The sequence below is a fragment of the Chiloscyllium plagiosum genome, unplaced genomic scaffold, assembly GCF_037043375.1.
Source record: "Chiloscyllium plagiosum isolate Xiang-an unplaced genomic scaffold, Cpla_swu_hap1 HiC_scaffold_7, whole genome shotgun sequence".
Classification (NCBI taxonomy): Eukaryota; Metazoa; Chordata; class Chondrichthyes; order Orectolobiformes; family Hemiscylliidae; genus Chiloscyllium; species Chiloscyllium plagiosum.
This window is the reverse complement of record NW_028270145.1, coordinates 62,671,957-62,698,037: the sequence shown is the minus strand read 5'-3', so window position 1 is coordinate 62,698,037 and position 26,081 is coordinate 62,671,957. Positions and strand designations below refer to the sequence as shown.

General features: G+C 40.5%; 1 protein-coding gene across 6 annotated transcripts in view; it reads right to left on the bottom strand.

Annotated features, from left to right (window-relative positions):
- Positions 1-26,081, bottom strand: part of gpd2 (glycerol-3-phosphate dehydrogenase 2 (mitochondrial)) — a 152,105-nt gene that overhangs the window by 54,500 nt on the left and 71,524 nt on the right. For all 6 annotated transcript variants that reach the window (XM_087989069.1, XM_043693788.2, XM_043693790.2 and 3 more), the window contains 3 exons: positions 21,347-21,511; positions 11,532-11,676; positions 8,757-8,950 (listed from right to left, as the gene is read on the bottom strand). In XM_087989069.1, coding sequence (XP_087845195.1) covers positions 8,757-8,950; positions 11,532-11,676; positions 21,347-21,511 — 504 coding nt within the window. The remainder of the gene's footprint in view (positions 1-8,756; positions 8,951-11,531; positions 11,677-21,346; positions 21,512-26,081) is intronic.

The window sequence follows — 26,081 nt, the reverse complement described above, 5'->3', positions numbered from 1 at the left end:
GAACAGTGACTAAATCTACCATTTATCAGAAAGTAGGTCAATGCAGACCCCTTGCCTTAATGATGGAAAGAAGTTTATACTTCTGGGTTTATGGCAGGTTTCTTTTTAAAAGATTCTAGGATTGAACAAGTTTTTGTGTTGTTCAGTTAGCTGACAGTTCAGTTGAGAAGCAAGTTAGTTTCTCTTCCAAGACTTCAGGGAACAAGTCTGCTCAACGAAAAGGTTAAATTGGTGAAACTTCCAAAAGGGTTTGGTTAGAAATCAGCAGGTTATTAGAACTGAGAAATCACAGGTTCTTAGGATTGTGGAAAGTTCATGTCGGCAGACTTGGAAAGGGCTCACCACCAAATTGCAGAGACAAAAACTGTAAGGAGTCAGTTTAACAAGAAACCAAAAGCATTGAGATAGGGGTGTTGTTTGAACATGAGTTTCTGTAACAAAAGTAGGAAAAAAAGAATGTCTAGGACTTGTCTAGAACTACAATCAGTTGGCATCATAACTCAGTGAAGTTGCATATTATCAGTGTGAACAAGAGAAAATCATTAATGGAAGTAAGGGCGAGATGTGGAATTTCTCACAGGCACTGAGCTAGATAACAACGTCTTGCTACTGTTGAACTACAAGCATTTCTTGATCACCTATTACTGAATAATGATGAGACAGTTGGACAGTACGACACAAATTTTGAAATCTAAAATGGATAATAAAGGGATTCAGTTGGTATGGCCAGCATGTACATGAAAGTTGTTCTTTTGTTTGTGGATAATGCCACTATGGGGCAATATATAGATGAAGAGGGAAATTTAGGATGGCATCTTCAGTCACCTTTCAGATGGCCATCTGTGGTCACTGGAGAAGAAATGATTCCTGAAGGTGTGCTTGCTATACTGGGACAAAAATGACAAAAATGATTGGAAACATTGATCAGCTAATGCTAGAGAAATGTTGTTAATCACTTTGTTATTGGTGGAAAGGGAGGGTATAATAAAAAAAAGTATGATATTTTAAGCAGAAAGTAACAAAGTCGAAACTGATGCTATGCCAACAGCAGCTACAGTGCTAGTAAAAAGACCATGGTCAAAGTGATGTCATTTGTAATTAGACATAAAATAAAAAAGATATTTACATTCAGTTCATTAGTGATTAATGATTCACCAGATCATATGTTTGGATGGACTAATGCAGCAACATTGGTGTACACTCCCAATCTTTTTTTTGTTGGATGATGTGACACATCAGATTACATTTATTTAATGTGATATGAAATGATCAGTCACTTTTTTAAAATGTACAGTCAGACAGATGTAAGCAAGTTGTATTGTGAGATAATGGGATAAAAGGATTAATTCCACATGGAATGACATATTAGGCAACATTGACACATTTGTAGTAACAAGTTCTATGTTTGATTTGATTTGATTTGTCACTGTCGCATGTACTGAGTTACAGTGAAAAGTGTTGTCTTCCATGCTTTACAGGCAGGTCATACTATGCAAATGCATCAGGGTAACAGAACAGAGTGCAGGTTACAATGTTTCAGTGGTCGAAAATGCAGAGAGAGATCAACATTAACATCAAAGAGGTCCATTCAAAAGTCTAATGACAGCTGGGAAGAAGCTGTTCTTAAATCTGTTTGTACCAGTATACAAACTTTTATATCTCCTGCCCAATGTAAGAGGGTGTAAGAAAATATAAGGGGGGGGGGGGGGGGTGGAAGGGGCCTTTGATTACATTAGTTGCTTTCCCAATGCAACGGGAAGTACCCATGAAGTCAATGGATGGGAGAATGGTTTGCATCATGGCCTGGACTGTGTTCACAACACTAGTTTCTTTCGGTTTTGGAAAGAGCAGTTGCCATACCATGTGAATTATTAGCATCAACTAAGGAAATAATTTTCATAGACACAAATAAATGATACACAAAAAACATTCATGTGAACCTTTCTGAACTCAATTCTTTTCGGTTATATTTGTTTCATATTTAATAAGAAAGCATTGCTAGTAATGTATTTGTATCAGGAACTAGTGATTTATTGCAAAGTCAATAAATTGAATTGGAAAGCATAAAAGACAATATGCTTTTACATAGCTCCTTATCACATTAAAACATCTCAAAGTGCTCTTCACAATGAATTACTTCTGACATTGTTATGTAGGCATATTTGATCCAGAAGACAAACTAAAAACTGTCAAGCTAACATGATTTACAGCACCACTATTTTAAACCTGACATTATTAACAGGTTGCTAAGTTGAATAACAAATGCTGACTTTGTTGAGACACACTTAAATGCTTAAGTGATTCCTAATTCAAAACAATAAGAGGGATGCAGATTGGATAGTCACAGAAGATGAATTCCTTTTCCTTTACAAAGGCAATAAAAGGGAAATCGTCATGATCTGAATAACTTCATGGAGGCATATTTTTCGTGTATTTGAAAGTTCTCAACTGTTGGTTAAACTAATGACCCACAACTCGGATTCCATGCAGGTCAGTTGGTCGTGTACAAAAAAGGAAATTTTGGCACAATTGTTGGGTTGGATTTATATGTTAACGTACACAAGTGTGCCAAAATCTAGGAAGATCAACATTTAAAAATGTCACACTTAAAAGATATTCCATTTTTCTATTCTTATTACCAAAGTACACAATAACTCACATAATACTCCATCTGCTACGTGTTACCCACTCACTTAATCTGCCATTGACAGCCATATTGAAACAGTGTGCAAGCCTTACAGCAACTGACGAATAAGCAGAAGTGTCCAGGGTAGGATCACCTTTCATTTCACAAATGGAGGTCTTGCCATGCAAATAGAGGCTGTTGAAGAAAGAAGGGAGATTCTCTTTCTGGAAGATGATAGGAGGAGACCATCCATCCAAACAAAAGTAGTTGAAAATGCAAGCAGCAAAAGTATAATTCAGAGGAACTGGATGCCTGCCACAAGATGTTTAATGACCTTCTGCGCTCTGGTAAAGTGACTTAAATCTGAGAGCCTGATGACAAGGCTCTCTGTATACAACCTCGAGCAGACAAACTAGCTGAAGAGCCTGAGGACGCATGTTGCTACTGAACAAGAGAAAAGTGAACCCACCGTACTTACTGACCTCTCAACAATGCTCACAGCCTCAGCTCTATTGAGAATCTGACAGCTCTGATGTATGCAGTTTATGTTAATTAGTCACTGGCTTTTATCAGAAAGGTCAGCATCTCTCTTTGATTTATCGTAACTCTTGAGGGAGGGTTTGTACTGAGAGATTGGCTGACATGGAGGAAACAGCGACAGTTCACCACACTGCAGATCAAAGTGAAGGACAGAGAGACAGGAACATACGGAGGAGATGGTAAAAAAGATGCTGAAAACTGTACATGAAGGAGTCAGTGTGCACTCCTTCCTATCTGAAAGTGCTAAAATCTCTGCTATACTGGGCTGTCCACCAGCTAATTCTCAACATCTGCTTCTTGTGCAGTCCACAGAGTCAGTCATGGATGATAAATGGCTAAGCACAGCTACGTCACTAGAGGCAGCATTGCCACATCATAAAGCGCTCCCTTTACCAGTGTATCAACTCGCATCAACAGGACTTTGTGTACTGTATACTTATATCAAGTGACACTGGGTGAACAGTACGGCACTAGTGAAAAGGAAGAAATGAGAGACGCTGAAGAAGCTGTGTCCACTTCCCCTCTAATCACCAGGAAAAGACACAGAGTTGCTCAGCTGAGCAAAGAGTCTTTGGAGTCACAAGGCCATAAGACCATAAGAAATAGGAGCAGGACTAGGCTGTGCGACCCCTTGAGCCTATTCTGCCATTCAATAGGATCATGGCTGATCCAACATTCCTCACTTAAACAGGTTTGTTTTTTAACCTATTCCCAGTAATCTTTGATTCTACTATTGATCAGGAAACTAACGCAGCCTTAAGTATACTCTGTCCCCACAGCTCTCTGGGGCAAGTAGTTCCAAAGACTCTCAAACCACAATGAAGAAATTCCTCCATATCTCAGTCTTAAATTTTCCTTTTATTCTGAGATTATGCTCTCCAGTCCTAGACTCTTCCTTGACAGGAAACATCCTCTCAGCATTTACCCTGTCAAGCTCCCTTAAGAATTTCTATGTTTCAATAAGATCACCTCTCCTTCTTCTAAATTCAAGTGAGGTCAATCCCAACCTGTTTAGCCTTTGCTCATTAAGGCATTTTCTTCCATACCAGGGATCAGCCTAGTGAACCTTTTCTGAACTGTGTCCAACAAAAGTTACCTTACTTTGACCAGCAATGACAGATGTACTGATACAGGAAGTGTCGAGAGTGTGGTGCTGGAAAAGCACAGCACGTCAGGCAGCATCCGAGGAGCAGGACAATCAATGTTTCGGACATAAGCCCTTCATCAGGAAGCAAGGGCTTCCTGATGAAGGGCTTATGCTCAAAATGTCAATTCAACTGCTCCTCAGATGATGCCTGACCTGCTGTGCTTTTTCAGAACCACACTCTCGACTTTGATCTCCAGCACCTGCAGTCCTCACTTTCTCCCAATATAGGCAGTGGTTGCAATGTAGTCAGGAAAAACATTACAGCCTCAGCAGACAGCCCATAGCCCGATAAATGAAGGGCCCTCCCATCCTGTTAAAGATCCTGGGCTGCGGGATCTTGTTTCTACAGTCAGAGGGTCAACCACAGGAGAAACTGGAGGCAAAATGCTACACTTTTCTCTTATAGGGATATGTTTAGATTTACTTATTCTAACAGTGATTTAATTTATCAACGTAAGATTTTAGTAATTTAAAATGCTGAGGACACAGGTATAATGTTGTAATGCTTTTCTCTGCTAGGTAAGGCACTATTGAACTTAGCTCCAGTTTTAACATTGATTCTGATAGGACCAATGCAAACACTAAACCATGTTCTCAGCAGCCTAATGGTGTGCTTGATGGTGGCCCTGGAGAGCCAATGGCTTTGGTTGCACTGCCTGTATGACTCTTGTAAAAATTGTGTCTTTTCATTCTTGTGTTTTTTAAAGCAAGGACTGAAACAAGAGTGAACTGTTTTGAAACCCAAGGAGTTGCAAGGATGACTGCATTTATTGAAATCAGGGCTTTTGCTACGTTTTTGCAAACCTGTTAGTGTAGCTGTAGGTTCCAGCAATGTACAGGCAAACTGGATCTAAGGAGCTGTTTACAAGTGAACCTGACTGATTCATAGACCAGTTATGGATAATCAAGGTCTTTTGTCTGCCAACAACCCCATGTAATTGGTTGTTAGGAAGTTGAATAGTTTGGACTATGAATAAGACAGAGAGAAGCTTGTCAGACCAGAAATCACCAGGTCTGCAGCAGCCAAATAACTCTGTCTTGCAGTTCTCAGCAGTAAACCACTTTAAACCAGCAGAAAACCAACTTATCTTTCCTTTAGCTAATTATCTAATTACCTCTGATAAATAGCGATTCTCAATATGTACAATACAGAAACCTAGTCTGTGCTTTCTATCAACATTTCTCTAATAATCGGGTAGTTTAGGATTTTATATATTTCTTTAAAAAAAAACTTTAAGTTGTGCAATGATTCCACAAATAGTGAGAGCTGGTTACCAATGCACTACCCCAGTGGGTCACTACTCTCTGTCTTGGCTCTTTTAAAGGTGAGAGTAGCCATTTCTTCAAGGGATATCCCAAATTCTTTCATGAAATCTGGGTTTTCAGATAAAGAATTGTGACAATCTGGGCTGGTAAAAGATGAAGGCATCATATTAGCTGCCAGGACATTAAGTTGTTACAGATCAGCTAAGCATTAAAAGAGTAAAAGCCTTTTCAGTTGAAGATTCTGACTAGCCACTCACTCAATGCTCGAGATGGTCATGTGGTTGCAAATGAAGGTATCCCACACCTTTGAGGATCCAGCAGAGGAGTTGTTCCCTGTGCCTTCTGCTTGAAATTGTATATACTACTCACTCACACACGTTACCTGCATGGTTGCATGGTAACATGGTGTGCTTCTGTTTGTAACACTCCAGCAAGGTCCACTGCCGATTCTTAGAAGGCACCAGAGGTGGAGATGTCAATGCCACTGTGACTTTGACAGCCCAATGTCCTAGTAAGCAGTATTATGAACAAGGGAAGAAACTTGAAGGTCTTCTGCTTCAAGGACACAAATCTCAGTTCCAATTTGCCTAGATTTTCACAGTCTTCTGCAGTACAGATTCAGAATCATGTCTCTTCTTCTTTGGCAGTTACCCACAATGCTGGAAGAATGTCTTCTGTTGTCATCCTGACCTATGATCTGCTCTTTTTCCTACTTCATGCCCAAGTCTTGGCTTCTGCGCCTGAGGATGGTGATACTCATCATTATTCAGTTAAATCTCTGAAAAACTTAATCCTATGTTCGGCCATTGCCTTGCACACCACTCAATTGTATGGTCCCACAATCCTTGGAGGATTACAACTCTTCTAATGAATGAGCACATGTACAGTACTTGCTCTGATATCACTGCTGGCCAGCCAGGTTTCCCTTTAATGAGCCCACCTAATTTCTGGCTCTGTGTGCTGCCACCTCCTTGCAGCTGTGGTGTCCATAATGTATTATATAACCTGCCACTGATAACATTAGAAATTGAGTTTTGATGAGTTGACAAGCTTGTTATCAAGATCAACTTTCCACTCCTCCGAAACAGATCTACTGCTGGAACTCATCTTCTGTCCTGAGAAAAACTGTTAACAGCAGAAACAACATGTCAAACTGGCTGGTAATGCTAATTTTCATATCCATCTCCCTCCTCCCAACTCCATCCAGACCTAAAACCCTAGCATGGCATTTCCCAGGGATTTGTCCTCCAGTCTTAATCTTTCATCATATCTTTGTTAAAGGTTGATGAAGGACAAAGAGTTGTAAGACAGAGCTGTATGTTAAATTTGCACTTATATAAAGCTAGGAAGCTCTGTAGGTTGTGCGGATGAGAATAAAAAGTTACGAAAGGAATAGACAGGCTCACAGGGCAAAACTATGGCAGACAAACTTCAACATGAATGAGTAAATTATTTGTTTACTTCTGAGCAAATTAAATCAGAACACTTCTTTTTAACTATTCCAGACTAAGCAGGAGCAAAGGGACCTAGGTACACAAATCACAAAATATGGTCCAAAACACCATCAAAAAGGTTAATGCAAGGTTCACTTCCATCTAAAGATGACAATAATTCAAAATTGAAAGAGTAAGCTCGGTTCTAATCTCAAGGGTCTTTTGGTGTGCCGTTGATGCCTACTGCTGGAAGCATCTGATTTGGGCACGAAGGAACTTAGGCTCTATAATCCTGTCAGTTCTCTCTGTGGCTGATGCTGTCTGACCTCCTGATTAAAAGCTTATTTCTAAAGTCAAAAACACTCTGAATTTCACATTTGCTCCATTAAGTCATAAAATTGAGCTACAAATTCTAACTTGTACATTTAGAGAGGTAGAACATTAACTGTATATGCTACAGCTGCATTTTTAATTAAAACTATTCACATCACTCCACCCTCTATGAAGTGAGAATATGAAAATGACAGTAGGTCATTCAATGAGCATTTACAACATATTGATTTATGTTTTTAATGTCCTGTTCAATATAAATACCACAGCACATACTATTAGAAAAACTTGGACTACATTTCAAATGCAACTGGTCAGTCTACCTAAAATGAGGCATTTATCATATTATGAGAGTACTGAACTCCATTTATAAACCATGCCACCAGAAATAGCAGCTCTTGTCATACTATAATTAAACAGCTGGAATGTGTCCAAGTCTCCAGAAGTGGATATGCCTAGGATAAACATTTGCAGAATCTGAAGCAGATTGATATGACCAGCACAGTTTGTTGAAATAATATACGCCTATTTATAAATGTTGTTAATTACTGAGGCTTAAACACTCTTGACTGTCCGAAAAGACTCTTACAATGCAGAACCTTTGACTCCATAGCAAATTCAGACACTACCCCACTCATGTTTGAAAGACTCAAGTGGACCTCAGACTTGAAAACTCTGAAAAGTGTCATCCAGCAATAAATAATTGATACTTTGATAGGGTTTCCTGTTACTTACAACATGCTGAACCCAGGATAACACATCACCAATGACCATATCAATCATCACTTGCATTGCTCTTGCTACTGTGGCGACACACTGATCAATTACAACCAGCTTCAGTTCGCACAGAAAATATGAACACCGATCATCCTTTCAGGCTGACTGGAGACAGTCAACAAATGCTGACCTTGCTAGTGATTTCCAAATGCGGATTAAAAAATAAAAGTGCCTGCACTCAGGATTTGAATACATGGAGGATACACTGACATGCTTAGTCCCAATATTATCCTGAAAATAATATCCCAAAACTCAAGAGTTCAACCAAAGACTAGAGTGAGACTTGTGCTTGCAGCAAGGGCAGAACCTGTGCAAGCGGTAGCATGAGACAGAAGGGCCCTTTCCATCCTTTGCTTCCCCCATTTGCAATGTCCAAATGGAACCTGGTAATGGGGCTTAACCAAGGATCTTTTGCAAAGCAGATGATCAAATCCTGTTAATGTGCTCGAATGTTAATCAACTGGGTAACAAACACTTGTTCAAAATAAGACTGTAAATATGCCATCTACTGTTAGAAAATTTCATTCTAATTTATCGACAAAATTTGCTTTTGAATGCATTGATATTGCATTTATTATCAATGCTGTTTGTTTTTTTAATTTAGAAGTTATAAGATTGTTTAAATGCACAAAATTACCTTCGACGTCAGAGCTCAGATAATTCCGTATTTCTCGAAGAATAAAATTAATCTCCTCCTCATGGGGTATGGGCTTAGATGTAATCTCTGTTGGAGTGTCAGTGGTTCCTGCAATGACCACTTTCTCCCATGGTAAGAAAAATATAACTCTGCCATCACTAGTTGCTGGGTCAAGCAGTCCCATGGCTTCAGGGCTGTAAGGGTAAAAGTTACATTTATTTTCATAATCTACTGCCTGCAATCAACTTACTCAATATATGCACTGTGAAAAGCATTGGGTCTAATTAGCTCTCAAACCGCACAATAAAAACTAAAAATGCAACCAACTGGCAACTTTTACGAAACTGTTCAGAAAATAATTAAATCAGAGAGTCAGCTGCCTTACAGACAGATATTATTGTTCAAGGGCAACAATTTTCATTTTTTAGAACATAGTTCTTTTCCCCTTTCTTTTCCACTTTCGTTTTTGCATAACAACAAAAGCCCAAGAAATACACACACTGCAACGCAACCAAATTATGCTTATCTTAATTAAGTAGCAAGTCGCTTCCAGTACTAAGGAAAACATCATCTCCTTATTACTTGGGTGGCATGGTGGCACAGTGGTTAGCACTGCTGCCTCACAGCGCCAGAGACCCGGGTTCAATTCCCGACTCAGGCGACTGACTGTGTGGAGTTTGCACGTTCTCCCCGTGTCTGCGTGGATTTCCTCCGGGTGCTCCGGTTTCCTCCCACAGTCCAAAGTTGTGCAGGTCAGGTGAATTGGCCATGCTAAATTGCCCGTAGTGTTAGGTAAGGGGTAGATGTGTAGGGGTATGGGTGGGTTGCGCTTCGGCGGGGCGGTGTGGACTTGTTGGGCCGAAGGGCCTGTTTCCACGCTGTAAGTAATCTAATCTAATCTACTTGGAGATGCCGGTGTTGGACTGGGGTGTACAAAGCTAAAAAATCACACAAGACCAGGTTATAGTGCAACAGTTTTAATTGGAAGCTCCAGTCCACAACCACCTGATGAAGGAGCAGCGGTCCGAAAGCTAGTGTGCTTCCAATTAAACCTGTTGCACTATAACCTGGTCTTGTGTGATTTTTAACTCTCCTTATTACAGCATTCAGCATCTTCTTAAATGAGCTGATTTTCCTGCCTTCAACCACCCTTTCTATACCCATTTCAGTTGTTATTCACCTGCTGCATAAATAAATATTTCCTGACTGCCATCTTAAACTTTCTCAATCCTGAACCTCTGTCCTCTTAAAAAAAAACGAATTCTCAAAAAGAGCAGTGAATCACTAATTATCTGACATCACCATCATTCCAGTAGATTTTAATGGAGAATTTTCAGACATATTGAGCATTACACCATAGCGGTAAAGATTCGATGGCTCTATTGCTCGGTATGATTCTATGATTCTATAATTTTGAGTTGTGGCAAGATTTGATTAAAATCCAAAACCACTCATTTTGTTTCCCATCATTACTGTATAACTACAGCAGCAAATTGTTACACATCTCATTACATAAACTGAATGCTTGAATATAAGATATGAAAATGACTGATTTTGTACAAACTGTTTTTATAACATAAATTGTTCAGTATTGTCTCATGCACCTCTTTCAATAATGCTTGACAGTTACATCTCAAATTAAAATTAAGATAACAATATGAAATAATTATCGTAGAGTCATAGAGATGTACAACACAGAAACAGACCCTTCGGTCCAACCCGTCCCTGCCGAACAGATATCCCAACCCAATCTAGTCCCACCTGCCAGCAACCGGCCCATAACCCTCCAAACCCTTCCTACTCATATACCCATCCAAATGCCTTTTAAATGTAGCAATTATACCAGCCTCCACCACTTCCTCTGGCAGCTCATTCCATACAAGTATGACCCTCTGCGTGAAAAAGTTGCCCCTTAGGTCTCTTTTATATCTTTCCACCCTAAACCTATGCCCTCTAGTTCTGGACTCCCTGACCCCAGGGAAAGGTCTTTGTCTATTTATCCTATCCATGCCTCTCATAATTTTGTAAACCTCTATAAGGTCACCCCTCAGCCTCCGACACTGCAAGGAAAACAGCCCCAGCCTATTCAGCTTCTCTTTAGAACTCAAATCCTCCAACCTTGGCAACATCCATATAAATCTTTTCTGAACCCTTTCAAGTTTCACAATGTCTTTCTGATAGGAAGGAGACCAGAACTGCACATAATATTCCAACAGTGGCCTAACCAATGTCCTGTACAGCCGCAATGTGACTTCCCACCTCCTGTATTCAATACATTACCTTTAATAAATCAGTTACTTTCAACTGAATGTGAAGGTTTTTGCTACAAAACATTTTACGTATTCCTATATAAATTTCTAAGGAGAAATGGAACAAAACTTGAAAAGCTGCAAGTTGATTGCTATGAGTTAGGTAAAGTCAATGAGATTTATTTCACAGATGAAACCTGAAAATAAACTGAATTACACTATCTAAAAATAACAAAGTAAGCCATTTCAACCACACAGTAATTATCTTTGTCAACATTACTTTTATTTAGATTAAATGATTACCCACTTTATGCACTGTTAGATGATTTCTACATTCTAAATCTTCCATGTCCATCTCCACAATAAACATTGATGCAAAATACTCATTTAGTATCTCCCCCATCTCCTGTGGTTCCATACATAGGCTGCCTTGCTGATCTTTGAGGGGCGCTATCTCTCCCGATTTATCCATTTTGGCGCTTTGACAATTAGCTTTTTAGTTGCCTCTAGTAATGTATTTAATTACCTATAATAACCAGGCAAGACAATGTGCACTCCAGAACTAGGCTGACAAATTTTTTCCACGTTCTCATCATCCATTTTACGCAATGAATCTGTGAAAGGTCCTGTAGCATTGATAACACATTTGGCTTTCACATCAAACAGTTCCCCTGCAATAGAAAAGAATATTAATGAGGGAAGTATCTGTCCTGTCAAACTCATAGTTCTGGATTTTTAACTTCATGGTGAAAAAACCTTCACAATGAAGTGGAAAAATGTGTGACTTACTAGCTTATTTACCAACTCACCAGTCAAGGAAGCTATAGACATTTACTCTGCAGCTCCACATCATGACAACCTAGATACACCACCTTTGTGTCAATTGGTATTCTTTGACAATATGACAGTTTGTAACAGTTGTGTTTAGCCTTAATAACAACACGTATAGACGGCGCCACCATGGGATCCCTACTACACTGAGTTCTGGTAAACATCATTTTTGGGTTCCATGAAAACGTATCCTTGATGGAATGACGCCTTAATTCCCACCCCTTATATATTATTTAAAATGCAGGTGACACATGGACTAGATTTGAATCGAACGTGCAAGAAATTCCTTACATGTCTTAATGGGTCCCATCTTGTGCTAAACTTCACCACTGTAATGAAGCAGTCAAACTAACTCCTCTTTCTTGAAGTCCTGGTTGAGAAATCAGCAAACCAATGAATGAGCAGTTTACCCCAGACTGAAGGATAAGTAACTCAAAGGTTTGAGCAATAGCTGAAGCCAGCTGTTTCACTATGTTATTATGTAGTATCAACACAAGTGATGAACGCCTCTAACAAGATGCTACCATCAAGGTAAAAGACAGTTCACCAATCACCTAAATGAGTAATGTGGTCTAAGAATTTCAGTGCCTGTGTGATATATGGTTTGTAAGAAGAATAGAAAGACTGGCACATCATATCAGACAGTGTATGTTTTGACTATTTGCAACAAGCAAGGTACTGACTCCACCCAGTCAGCCCATGCTTAGAGAACTCAAAACAGCGTCCAATATTAGATGTGATTATGTGATTGGAAAGCACTTGCTAAATAATTAACCAATAATGGCCTGACAATCAGGGTTCACAATGTAGTGCAATTACCAGTGCATTAATTATTACATCGGGCCTTGTTCCTTCTGTCACAAAGTATATGTGTACACATTGTGCCTGCTTCAACTTATAAAATAGTTGACAACCATTTTCCAGGGTAATGTGTTGACCAATCAGAGTCAATCTGCTTGGTTTAAAATTTAATCAAAGCAATTAACTGGAATAATCGAACCAGGAAGGTCTGCATGGAAACCGCTATCCAGAGACCATTGGCTAACCTATCATAACTCACTTTACATATAATGTAAAACATTGTTTTGCCCTTACAATGGTATTCTTGTGAAATTGCTCTGATGACGGCTAGGTGAAAAGCTTCACAAAATGTGTCTTTTTTCAGCAATACTGAACTTCTGTACCAGCAAACAACTATTTAAAACTGCTGAAGAATCATGTCCAAGTATTGAATTGATTACTGGTGACTGTATCTTGGGATGCTGATCTTCATGAATAATCAGTAAATATATCTTTTAACCCTTAGAGATTTTTATACTAATGATATAACCATAAATTTACTGAAGCAATCTACAACCGTGCATTATTAATAATATTTTATTAATAATCCAACCTCAGGCTATCAACATGTATTCAGGCAACTAGGTAGTTCCCATAGCTTTGTCAGAGTTGTTCTATTCAAGTGGCTGGGCAAAAATGTCGGCGTCAAGGGCAAATTTCCACCTAAATATTAATCTGAATTTAACAAGCAGCACTGCAAAATCTCAGAGCAAGGTGATTGAGTGACTGAAGAAAGTCAATCTGCTCATCTGGAAAATTTACTTTGTGGGTTGTTATATTTAGTGGAGAGATCAACAACATTTATAGAGAAATTTGAACTTCCAGTTTGAGCTGAAAGAATGACATCAAGATTTTACATTTTCAAACTTTTACTGCAACAAATGACTAAAGACACTGTTATCACTGGAAGCTCATATACACGGGGAAAGCTAGCAATAGTGGAGAATCCTACTGCCTTGGTTTCTTGATGCTCTTTGACACAGGGAAAGGATGGGAGAATGAGGTTGTGAAACCCATCAGCCATGATTGAATGGCAGAGCAGAATCGATGGATTGAATGGCCTAATTTCTGCTCTTATGTCTTATGGTCTTATGTAATCTAGAAAACTGGAAGACCATGCTTTAGAGTTGCCACATGCGCATGCAAGTAAGCAAGTATGCCCTGAACTTTTATGCATCAGCTATTTTCATGGACAACCAAGTGTGGAATCTCCCAATCTTCGATCCACGAATGCATCTAGGATATCATTGATGCCATTTCCTCTAGATTACATCTTTTCCTGTGACAAGAAATCTGGGCAATGGTATTCTTCATCATCACTGGCTTCCCCTATGTGCAGACTGCTATAGACTGCTTTGAGATTCAACCCTCCAACCACAGGGGATGAACTTGGACTTCACCAGTTTCTTCATCCCCCCTCCCCCCACCTTGTCTCAGCCGAATCCCTCCAGCCCGGCACCGCCTTCCTGACCTGCAGTCTTCTTCTTGACCTCTCCGCCTCCATCCTACTCCGACCTATCACCCTCACCTTGACCTCTTTCCACCTATCACATTTCCAACGCCCCTCCTCCAAGTCCCTCCTCCCTACCTTTTATCTTCTCCTTCTGAACACTCTCTGCTCATTCCTGAAGAAGGGCCTGTGCCCGAAACGTCGAATCTCCTGTTCCCTGGATGCTGCCTGACCTGCTGTGCTGTTCCAGCAATAAAGTTTCAACTTTGATCTCCAGCATCTGCAGACCTCACTTTCTCCCCGCTTTGAGATTGCCCTACCACAATCCTGCAGAGTTCTTCAAAAGAAAATACTTCCAGTCCATTACGTTCAACTTACCTGTGAACACTGCTACCAGATTTTGGAGGTCTGTGTCAAGTATCCTGGGAGCTGCCAGCATGCATGCATACTAGAGAACTCACAGGTTCCTATCTCCTTCCAGTGTCCTCAGGCAATATAGGGATGGCTGCTGGTAGACAAGGGCTACTCCTCATAACAGCTCATGACACCTTCATGAAATATCAGTGTGATGCAGAATGAAGACACAATGGTGCTTAAGCTTCCTTCAGAGCCACAGTAGAATAGACCATAGGTTTTCTTAAGAGGGGTTTTGATGTCTGGGTTGCTCTGGCAGACCCGTGCAGTATAGCCCCGAAAGGGTGTGCCACATGATTGTGGCATGCTGTGCCCTTCATAACTGGAGCTGTCAAACTGAATGGAGAGGGGGTGGATGCAGAGATAATGGGAGATCAACATCAAACATTGATTGGGCAGGACATCCAAAAGAGCAATGCATTATTGAGTGCAAAAAGCTGGAGAGATCCTAATTGAAACCTAATTGACTCAGCTACGTTTCAACTTCCTTTAACTGTGAAACTTCGTTGGTTATTTGGCATGTAGTCCCTTCTCAGTACAAAGGACACGTGGACTCGGTTATTTTCACAGTCCTTGATCTTTAATGTTGTTGTTCACTTTAGAGGTCCTGTTAAGGATAAAGCAGCAGTCAGTAAGACAGGGCACTAACATCATGTGGCACTAAAGCAATGCAGATTTTAAGGCTTCAGTTAGCACATGTGATATCCTCATGCTGTGCAGTGAAGTCTCTTGTGATAGTCAGCAGATTGAGAAGAATCCTGAGGCACCTCCTATTGACCATTCTATCATTGGTTAGCATTCAATGTTTCATGAGTTGCTGGAAAAACTCAGCAGGTCTGACAGCATCTGTGAAGAGAAATCAGAGTTAATGTTTTGAGTCTGGAGACCCTTCCTCAGAACCGTGAAGTGTAGCCCAGAAAGGGTGTGCCACATGATTGAGGAAGCTCTATGGAAGGGTCACCGGACCCAAAATGGTAACTTATTTCTCTTCACAGATGCTGTCAGATCTGCTGAGCTTTTCCAGCAACTTCTATTCAGTTTCTGATTTACAGCATCTGCAGTTCTTTCGGTTTTAATTTTGTATTCAACATTTCAGAGTTTGTGCAGATTGCTAAGTTGTCCTGAAATAATTAAGTATTCTTTAGGACAAAGTTTAACCGGAGAGAGGCAGTAGTTTGTGCAGCTTCTGTCAGCTGACTATTGTATCATGAGGGATAGTGGAAATGTGAACCATCCACTGCACACCTCCCAGCTTTGAGTGGCAGTGTGTCCCCTTGAGAAGCTTCTAGATAGAAGAACCTTTGTCTCTTGAAATGCATGTAATCTTCACTGATCCTGTGCACTCATTCACAAGGTGAATTTAACTGTGGAAGGTAATGCAGCCCTTTTTAGCCTTGGTGTTGTCCAAATTAAAGCACAATATTTAATTTGTAGTTACCAACGCAACAGTTTCAGGATCTGTGATGTCTGATGGTATCTGCAGTCAAGGAATTGTCTGTTTGTGAGAGATAGGCAGTGATTGGTCATTACAAAGTCTTTCATCTTAGGATGTCTGAACTTGTCAAATGAGAGGAACTTCATTAGATCCCACAAAGCCACTCAAGCAAGATTTTTATGAGTACAAGCGTGTATATACTAGGAAAATTGCAAGAGACTTTTCAATATGTTACCCATGGCACCAGTGTGCACTTAGGTTTTTCCTTCTGTTCATTTCTACTACCTCTATGTACCATTCCAATGCCCGCAGTTGGAATGGTGAGAGGCTGCCCTGTCATTGACTGTGTTGGTCCTGAAGACTTGGCCAGTCATCCCAGGAGGCATTTGGACCTACAAAGTCAGGACTTCGAGAGTGTCTTGTCCACATGAAAGGCTAACCCTCCTTGGCTTGGCCATTTGGCTTCACAAGTAAGGTGGAGGTGGAAGGGGTGGGACTGACAGAAAGCTTCTGGGGGTCCTCTGTGTAGCTTACCCTCCCTCTGGGTCCCTGTCTCCCAGAAGGGAGGCACCTGCAGGGAAGTCAAGGTCTCTCATCCCTCTGCTGTTATATCACTGATAGTTAGATGAAGGAGTGCATGTCCATGAGCATATCCAGCAGATGGTGAGTGTACTGGATCAGAGTCTCCACAGCAGAAGCCATCCTGTGCATGGAGGCAGCCAGAAGGTTAAAATCAACTCGGCGAAAGTGAGTACTGCAGATGCTGGAGATTATCTCTCCACCCAAGACTCCCAGTGTCATTCCTGATGAAGGGTTTTGCCCAAAATGTCGAATTTCCTGCTCCTCGGATGCTGCCTGACCTGCTGTGCTTTTCCAGCACCACTCTAATCTTGGCACACATGCTGAAGTCTGCACAGTACTGATAACATTGGTGGACTCCTCCATCCTTCAGTCCAGTTTACCAATCGCCTCTGACAAACCTGCCACCTATTCCTGTGGCTTTATTTCAGGTTGTCAAAGCCATTAATGGCCAAAAACATAGGACAGTCCTCTGCCTGGGGATGAGAAGGCATCTGGTCTCTGTCAGTGTTGTGTGTCTGAGATCTGTGGCATTTCTTTCTCAACAGCTATGGAGGCATCAGTGATGTGCTCACCAGAGCGTTCTCAAGTCTAATCTAGAAAGTGTACTCACTGTAGAAAAAGTCTCTCAGCTGCTACCTTGTACAGATGGAAGCCTTACCTAGGAATCTGCTGATGGCCCAGTGGTTGCTTCCTCAGAGATGGAGATGGAGCTGAGGTTCACTGAGTGTCATTAGTGCCTGCATAGTTGTGTATAAGGGATAAATAGTTGTACAGGTTGAGAAAATGGGAGAACAGCTCCTCACAGCACAATGGAGCTCTTCACCTTTCTAAATGAATGCATGTGTTCTTGTTCAGCTAAATCAAACATCTTTTCTTCCTATGGCATGGGGAGCCTTATGTCCATCACCCACTGTGTGTTTGCACTCTCTCAGGACAGTTCCGAAATATTTTTCCTGCAGTGACACAAAGACAGGGTTGAGTACAATCAAAGTGTATGGGCGACTCATTAGTACTGATGCAGGGGTAGCAGAAATGGTGAGGTTTGCCCAGTGAGTAGGAAGCACAGAAGGCAGGAAAGATGAGTGGTTGAGGAGAACAAGAGGGTGGGAACCTGTGCAATAATAAGAGAGACTAGGGCAGAAGGGCACAGCATCAGAGTGAAGGGACAACACTTTACGACAGATGAGAAGGAATTTCTTCAGACAGAGGGTGGTTAATCTGTGGAATGCATTGCCACAGACAGCTGTGGAGGCTGTCATTGAGTGTGTTTAAAACAGAGATAGATAGAGTCTTGATTAGTAAGGTGAACAAGGGTGACAGAGAAAAGGCAGTTCAAGTTGAAAAACATATCAGCTATGATCAAATGACAGAGCAGTCTCGATGGACCGAATGTCCTAATTCTGTTCCTATATCTATGTTCTTATGCAATAATGAGAGTTGTTGTTGTGAGCCTCGGAGAGGTGCATGTGCAGTGGCAGAGTTAGACTATGTGGTGGCTCTGAGAGTGTGAGTTAACACAGAGAAGATATGGCACTTAATATTGTGATCAGTATCATGCAGACCAATATTGTCCTTCCCATAGTGCCATCCAATGTGCTTCATCTGGGACATTGCTCTGACCCGGGCCACTATCTTAATCCACACTTGCTGAATCTATTGGTGTGGCATCCTTTGCCAGTCAGCCAGAAAAACACTGCCTTCCTTCTCACCACCCTAGCCATTAGCACCTCCATGTCCCTGCTGGTGAAGTGAGAAGTTACTTTCTCCTTGTAAACCTTTTCCTTAAGGATAATGGTGCAGGAATACAGTGTAAAGGATAAGTCCTGCATTGCAGTATCTTCGCTTGGTGCTTACGGTGTGAAGACATCAATTCCCAGCAGTGGTGAGCAATTTCACTTCACCTGCTCCACCATTCCAGGAAACAGCTGAAGAGGCCGGCTGCAGAATCAATGAGATGAACAGCAGATGACTGCATCAGAAAAAAAAGTCACCACGGGCCGTGGACAACTGGCCACCACAACCTTGATTGAAAAACGTTCTGTTGAAAAATGAGGAAACTCAGCCCAAAGTCATGAATTAAACAGTCTTTTCTAGGGTAACTGTGCCAAGCACTTAGCACTAATCAAGGAATGAAGGCTTCATTCTCTTGGGCATGTGCACAGTTTAGAAGGTGATGGCATCCCCAGAGACATGGCATATTGAAAGACAGCCCATGTCAAGAGACTATCAGGACCTCCAAAGCTCCAACACAAGAATGATGTCAAAAGAGACATGAAAGCCCTCAATATTGTGATGAAAGGTGAGACAATCCTTTCAATGTAAATCGCAACATGAGCTGTGGGACAGGAGCTCGCCACCACAAAGGCACCAAGCTTCAGAAACTTTAAAGCAGCCAGCGTCCTTGCAAACAAATTGTCAGCCTACACCTGTTAGTTAAAAGTCTATTAAACTTTGAGGTAAGCAGCCTCATTAATACAACTAAATTAGCAAGTTTTGAGAAGATTTATAGCTCAGGTTGAGGTTCTGGATATAGGTTTGCTCACTGAGCTAGAAGGTTCATTTTCAGATGTTTCGTCACCATACTAGGTTAACATCTTCAGTGATCCTCTGGACGAAGCACCGCTGATAGTTCCTGCTTTCTATTTATATGTTTGGGTTTCTTTGGTTGGTGAAGCCATTTCCTGTGGTGACATCATTTCCTGTTCTTTTCTCTCAGCGAGTGGTAAATGGGGTACAAGTCAATATGTTTGTTAATAGAGTTCCGGTTCGAATGCTATGCTTCCAGGAATTCTTATGCCTGTCTCTGTTTGACTTGTCCTAGGATGGCTGTGTTGTCCCAGTCGAAGTGGTGTCCTTCCTCATCGGTCTGATCCTCATTAGTGAGAGAGGCTCATGTCGTTTTGTGGCTAGTTGATGTTCATGTATCCTGGTAGCTAGTTTTCTGCCTGTTTGTCCAATGTAGTGTTTGTTACAGTTACAGTTACAGTTCTTGCACGGTATTTTGTAAATGACGTTAGTTTTGTTTGTTGTCTATATAGGGTCTTTCAAGTTCATTAGCTGCTGTTTTAGTGTGTTGGTGGGTTTGTGGGCTACAATGATGTCAAAGGGTCTGGCAGTCATTTCAGAGATGTCATTGATGTAGGGGAAAGTGGCTAGGGTTTCTGGACGCGTTTTGTCTGCTTGTTTGGGTTTGTTGCTGAGAAATTGGCGGACTGTGTTTGTTGGGTACCCATTCTTTATGGTACCCAAAAAATGACATCACCAACCCAAAGAAACTCAAACATATAAATAGAGAGCAAGAACTAACAGCAATCCTTCATCCGGAGGCCCACCTAGTATGGTGATGAAATGTCTGAAAATGAACCTTCCAGCTCAGCAAACAAACCTACATCCACAACTAAATTATCAGCTAGCCATATCTTGAGAGCAAGCATTCATCTGCATAAAACATCTTTGATACAAACTGGGAGAATCCAAATGGAGGCAAGTTTGAGTTTCCCACTCACCCCACCCAAATAGTTGATGTGGTTTTGAAAACAACACTGTTCAAAATACGTAGAATATGTAGTGGGTTGGATGAATCTAATATGCTACACAGGTGAAATGGGTAAAAATGGATCAGAATTCATCCTAACAACAGTCCAGGATTTCTGAATGGCACCTGAAATAGAGGGTTCATCTTTTCACCATGACAATTACATAACATTAGACTTTACTCACTTTACACTCACAGTGAGGAAACCTCATTAATCTTTTCTGACCTTTCAGCAAAGATGTAATTAAGTTTAATGGTTATCGATTTATTCTACCAGCTTTCCTTCCTCCCATCACTCCTGAACCATCAGTGTCTGGGTCATGCTTCCCTAGGTACCCTGAGGTACTTTGCACAAGTGTCCACTCTAAATATCCAAAGCAAATGTGTGAGCATATGACGATGAAGAACTTTGTTACCAAACTGGGTTCTCATCACAGTCAATACCACTCGTCTACGCTATTCGGCTAAGGTTGCTGGATAGCAATCAGAAGTAGGAACCTGGGTGCTTCTGCTATCACCAAGTATACAAGTGGCAAAACTTAGACATGGTATATTAACTCTCCCACTGAGGCAGGAACAGAAAGGACAAATGGTGAAAACAGCACAGTTCCATTTCCCACATGTTGCTGCCCAAGACCAGCACACCAGTGTTGGAGACAGATAAGGTACATCCTCGATTCAGCCAAGATGTTCATGTACAATTCTAATCAGGGTTCTATGGTATCCACAGGACCTTGACAGTATTTTAACTGGGTCCCACATTAGGAAGCCACTATGGCTTTCATTTCAGGCTGAAATTGATTTGTAGACAATAGAAGGACAAGTGAAATAAACATCCTATGTGGGATCAATGGGATCAATAACTTAATTTCTTGGATACAAAATAACTTGATACTTGTTTTACAAAGACAAATTATTTCTATGTATGCACCTATTGTCATGTTTACAACACAATTCAAATTGGATAGCTCTTTTTTAACCTCCCAAATAGTAATGTTATACTTGAATAGAGCTCCAATTTCAGACAAACATTTCTGCCAGGGCAAGTTCAAATTTTAGTGAGAATGAAAATAGCAACTTGTGCAATGAATCATTTACAGTTTTAAATGCCTTCATCTATGGAGTGCATTTGGATTAAATGGACTAAATAAAACTTGAATTAACTGCACTTAAAATTACCCCTCTATATCAAAAAGTAAAGTAACAATACTGGCAGTGAAGCAATTAATATTCTTTAAGGTGACACATACGTACCTGTTTCAACATTCCTGCACCTAGCTCCACATACGTACTCTTTATCAGTGTCTGGGTCTCTGGTTTTCAGTAGGCTCACAGCTTCAACGTAATTGGCTATGGCAGCACCGTACCTGGCAGCAGTCAGAGCGATAGTAAGGTTCATTCGTGCATCATTGTGTTGTCCTGCAGCAGTGGACAGATTCCGAGAGAGAACATGAGTCACCTCAAGCCACTGACTTGTGGTATAGAATAGTGTCAGAACAGATCTGTCACATCTGTCCCTGTCATTTTTAATATGTCTCATTTTTAACTAAGACCTAGAATAATAATTTTAAGACTAATTTACAGCACTCACTACTTTAAAGGCCCCAACAGTGTCAATTAATATTCCCTGTAAGCTACACAACATGAAAGGATTTTGCTAAGAAGTATTTTGGTGCTGTGATTCATGTATAATTCCTTAAACTGTTTTAGAAAACTAGATGTGATCTATCTTCTCAGTCAAAGGTCATAAGTGCTTTAAATTGAAGAAAAGAATTTGAGAAGATGGAAATGAACAAAGCCTAATTAAATTAGCCAGTCATTCTTATGTATATCATTAAAGATTTAGTTCAGAAAATTCCCTGGCATAAGAAAAGGGAGAACAGAAATGATTAATCACATTTAATGTCGGTGTCTTGGGGGATATCTTCTATTTATTATTACGACTAAATTTAAAATCATGAATGTTGTGCTGTGAGCAAAATTGTTCTGCATTGCAGGGGTACAGACTCGGTGTGCCCTGAATTGATAATAACTAGGGGCAAGGTAACTGGTAGTAAGGTTAATGTTACCACAAGTGAACAGAATATTTACTAACCATCTCATGAAAGATATTGGGCAGTTTTTGTAATCACTGCCAGCAATACTGAATTTTGCCCATATTTGGTTAGCATGCAGCGCATTGTATTATTTGCATGATTACTAATTCAGAACAGAAAGAAATATTTAATTGGACTACACATATTTTGCATGACCCAATTTTTCTGTTAAACCAGTTCAATTTGTTGGACAGCTTTTTTCATATTCACTCAAGTTATTCATAACCTTTTCTGCTACAAAGGAGGGAAGGCAGATGTGTGAACTAAAAGTAAGACAACATATGTGTGCTGTTAAACCTTCTTAACATCTGCTCAGTGGAACAATTACTGTAAAGTCACTTTATTCTTCAATGCTGAAATTGCAAGCATGCTCAGTAACTCATAAGCGATTCTCACTCATACTATTGAAATAAAATCACAACTATTTCTTTCTCATTTTACACTTGCACCCAATTAAAATAATAAACTTTGAAGCCTGTGAACTTTGTTGTTTTTCAGAAAATACAAATTGTTAACCTCTGATCATACTTCAAATTCTAACTATTCGAATAAGTAATCTTGTTAAATAAATAAAGCTAAGGATATTTTAAAGGTTCAGCACACCAGATAACAAAGATTTCTCGTGCAGCATTCGAACAAAATATATAATGCAGTTATGCACATAACCATCAAGTCAGTGAGCAAAGCCAATTTAATCTGTGGCTCCCCCTGAGGTAAGTATAGTTCAGTGTCCTGCCCCCACCCCAACCTCAGCCATAATCCCTATTTCCTTAAGGAAGAGTGTGCATTGAAGTGAAGAAAATTCTTCACTGGAATAAAACGATCTAAAATGACAGGGACAATAATGACAATGAATTTCATGTCTCCAAGTCATGAGTTTGCAATGCTTGACTGGGCTGACTTGTCCAATTAAATTGTTGCAGGTACAGCGGGAGACACTGTTATCATCTGCATGCTTGTGGGGATGGCTCCTCTGGGCTAGTGAACTGTTGTGGAATGCAAAGCGCTCCTGCTTTCTTACAAGAAGACAACCTAAAGACCTGAATGCACATATCTAAGCACAGGAATATACTTCCTGACAAACACAAGAAGACTGTCTTGTAAGATTGTTTAAGCTCCGCATCATACGTAAATAACTGATCCACCAAGAAAAGCGCATCCAAATACCAAGAAGCCTTGCCATGGCTTCCAAACAATGTGTCTTCTTCAATATTTCTTCAGCTGCATGAATGAATCTGACAGATCACTGCTCAGATTTCAGTCACATTCCATAAAAAAAATATGTTGCCTTTTTGCCTTCCAAGAGAATCCAGATATCAACAAATGCTAAATGAAGTCTGACAAGTACCCCAAAGAAACAACGTAGTAAGTTTGCGGCTACAGTGGAAACCTTGAATAAATGGGACATGCTGTATACACCCAGGCTAACAACTAACATATGCTTTGCTTTTCTTATGCCAACATAGAGCACATCTACCCTGCAGTAAAGTAGATTCTTTCATTACTCTGTGGCCTGTGAATGTTGCAGCTTGAATGTGAAATTTTCAATGAAAGCTTGAATAAATCCAGGTGCTATAGATTAGCTATTGGTTCCTCACACCTGGTCCTGGAGTTCAAATCTAGTTGGGACTAAAATGGTGGTGGGGGGAATTTCTTCCAGGCACCATGAATCACTAGGGCACATTAGACAATTGGGTCAGTCAGAACACACATCTAAAATGGATTCTATCCAATTTTGTTTCTTCTTTTTTTATCCATAACCTGTCTGACTTTTTGTTGGCTGCTGCTCTTAGGAAATCCTGGGTGCAAGTGTAATAGATAAGAGCCCATGCAGATAGAGGTAGAATATTAGCACAGGTAGGAAGATTGGCTAACAAATAGAAAACCAAAAAAAAAACAAAATAACTGCCGATGCTGGAAATCTAAAACAAAAACAGAAATCTCAGCAGGTCTCCAAAGAAGGGTCATTGGATATGAAACGTTAACTCTGATGCACTGATGTTGGAAGGAGTGCAGAGAAAGCTCACTAGGTTGATTCTTGGTATAGAGGGACTGTCTTATGAGGAGAGTTTCAGGAGGTTAGACCTGTACTCGTTGATATCTAGAAGAATGAGAGACTACATTATTGAAACATACAAAGTTCTTAAGGACTTGACAGTACAGATACAGAAAGGTTGTTTCCCTTTGTGGGACAGTCTGTGACCAGAGGGCAGAATCTCAAAGTAAGTGGTTGCCAATTTAAGATGGAGATGAAGATGAATGTCTTCTCTCACAGGGTAATGAATCTCTGAAGTTTGTTACTACAAAGGGCTGTGGACATTCAGTACTCGATCTGTAGAACTTCCGCCCAAATAAATTCTGGTAAGAGTGTGACCATGATCGTCAGCTTCTGCTCCTGACTTAGATTCCCAGGTGCAGATACCATTTTTCTAGCTGATGCACAACTAAAAGCCTCAAGGTAAGCTACTAATCACATATCCACACCAAGACCACCTATTTCCACCTCTGAAATATTGCATGATGTTATTCCAGCTTCACCTCATCTCCTACTATTGAATTTTTTTCTTGTCTTACTTAATTATTCAAGCATATGCATGACCCCTCTTCTCCATTCTGGTCTCAGTAAATTTGGGGTCATGCAAAGCTCTGCTACCTGTCTCCTTATTGAACCAAGTCCCATTCTCCTTGCCCCTATGATCTCTGACTTACTTAGGTTAAGCAGTTCATTGATTTTAACCTTCTCAGCTCTGTTTCCAAAAGCTTCCAAGGCTTTGGCTTTCTTATCTCTAATATCCTCCACCCTACAAGCTAACCAGACATAACAGCTAAATATAAAGGAACAGAAATAGGCCATTTGCCCATTGAGTCTGCACCACCAGTCAATGAGATCATAGCTCATCTGATAAATCGCAACTCCATTTGGCTGCCTTATCCTCATAATGCTTGTTCCCCATACCAATTAGAAATCTGTCTATCTCAGCCTTGAACGTAGCTCAAATATAACTTAATAACTCAGTCTCTACAGTCCTCTGCAGCAAAGGAATTCCACAGATTCATGACTCATATTTTTAAAAATGCTCTTCTTGGTCATAAATGGGTGACCTCTTCTCAACGATGATGTTGTCTGGTCCTAGACTCCCCCACAAGGGGAAATAACCTTTCTGCATCTATGTTGTCAAGTCTCTTAAGAATATGACATATTCAAATGAGTACAAGCTCAATCTACCCATTAGAAAATCCCTCCATACCCAGAATCAATTCAGTGAATCTCAATGGATTCTTCTAATACCAGTATTTCTTTTCTTAGATAAGGGGCTCAAAACTATTCATAATATTCTATTTGTAGTCTGTCTACTCTTTGTATAATTTTAGCTGCTTTTATTTTATACTTCATTCCCTTTGAAATATAGGCCAACATTTAATTTGCCTTCCCTATAACCTGCTGAACTTGTGTGCATGATTTTTGTGGTTAATGCACAAAGTCTATAGATTAGATTACTTAAGTGTGGAAACAGGCCCTTCGGCCCAACAAGTCCACACTGACCCACAACCCACACAGACCCAATCACTTAACACTACGGGCAATTTAGCATGGCCAATTCACCTAACCTGCACATTTTTGGATTGTGGGAGGAAACCGGAGGAAACCCAAGCAGACAGAGGGAGAATGTGCAAACTCCACACAGAGAGTCGCCTGAGGCAGGAATTGAACCTGGGTCTCTAGCGCTGTGAGGCAGCAGTGCTAACCACTGTGCCACCGGGCTGCCCATTCTTTGAGTATCTTTGAGTAGCTTTATTTAAATGATATTCAGCTCTCGATTTTTGCAGGCAAAGTGCATAACCTCACATTTTCCCACATTATACTCCATCTGCCAAGATTCTGCCCAGTCACT